At 54.4% G+C, this 1205-nt stretch overlaps 1 protein-coding gene across 1 annotated transcript; it reads left to right on the top strand.

Annotated features, from left to right (window-relative positions):
* Positions 1–786: 786 nt before the first annotated feature.
* Positions 787–1197, top strand: LOC104539470 (forkhead box protein L1-like; the record flags this gene model as incomplete). Its single annotated transcript, XM_010183003.1, has 1 exon — positions 787–1197. A coding segment is annotated over exon 1 (411 nt), but the record flags the coding sequence as incomplete, so codon positions are not given.
* Positions 1198–1205: the final 8 nt, after the last annotated feature.

The following is a 1205-nucleotide window of genomic DNA, read 5'->3' on the forward strand; positions in this document are numbered from 1 at the left end:
GGCTGGCCACTCCAAGCCGAGAGTGGGCAGGCTTCGGGCAGGGACCCCCGCCACACCTGGGGCCCCCCTTCCACAGCTCCAAACAACGCCTTTCCCCTTCCTCCTCGTCGCAGCGCTGCTTTCTTCTCTCATCCATCCCTTTTTTTCTTCCTTTCTTCCCAATTTTATGATTTTGTTGTTGTTGTTTAATGCCCCGTTTTCCTGCGGGGATCCTCGCCCGCTCCTCCAGCAGTGTACATCCTGGTCTGCTGTGTGTGCTTGCAGCGTCAAAGGGTGGACGTGATATTTCAAACATCAGATCAGTGCGTTTATATATTGGGTGCCCGGAAATTTTTCCAAATAAACACAGCTTGATTCGACTTGGGTGGGCAGACTTATCAACAGACTAATTCTATAAACAAATGAAGGAATAACCCGGAGACCATTGGCTGGTACCAGCAAGACACGTGGAGAGAGCTTGGAGTTTTGTAGCAATGAAATTTTAATTAATGTGGGTGGGCTGAGAACACAAACGACTGTTTATCAGAGACAATTTATTTTCCAGTGCTAAGTCAACATATAATAGCAAACTTACAACAATTATTTAACTTTTTTTTTTCTTCCCCCCCTTTTTTTTTTTAAGAGCTATGAAGCAGGGACAGAGGCAGAGCGAGCTCCTTCGGGCAGGGCTGGGAGCTGAGCTCGCACAAAAAACGCTCCCTGGTGAACTCGTTCCTGGTTCCTGCCCTTCCCCGTCCCTTCGCTCGCCTCCGAGGGTGAAGATCCGGAGCTAAGGGCCCGCCGGCCATGAGCCACATCTACGGCAGCCGCCTCTCCCCCATGGCCACCCCCTCCATGCTCTACCTCCCGGCCGCCTTGGGCTTCACCCCCAGCGGGGCGATATCCCGGCAGGACCCCCCGCAGAAACCCCCTTACAGCTACATCGCCCTCATCGCTATGGCCATCAAAGAAGCTCCGGAGCAGAAGGTGACTCTCAGCGGCATCTACCAGTTCATCATGGACCGTTTCCCTTTCTATCACGACAACAAGCAGGGCTGGCAGAACAGCATCCGCCACAACCTCTCCCTCAACGACTGCTTCGTCAAGGTGCCGCGGGAGAAGGGGCGGCCCGGCAAGGGCAGCTACTGGACCCTGGACCCCCGCTGCTCGGACATGTTTGAGAACGGCAACTACCGCCGGAGGAAGAGGAAGCCCAAAGCCCCGGG

This window comes from Mesitornis unicolor, unplaced genomic scaffold (genome assembly GCF_000695765.1).
Source record: "Mesitornis unicolor isolate BGI_N332 unplaced genomic scaffold, ASM69576v1 scaffold37470, whole genome shotgun sequence".
Classification (NCBI taxonomy): domain Eukaryota; kingdom Metazoa; phylum Chordata; class Aves; order Mesitornithiformes; family Mesitornithidae; genus Mesitornis; species Mesitornis unicolor.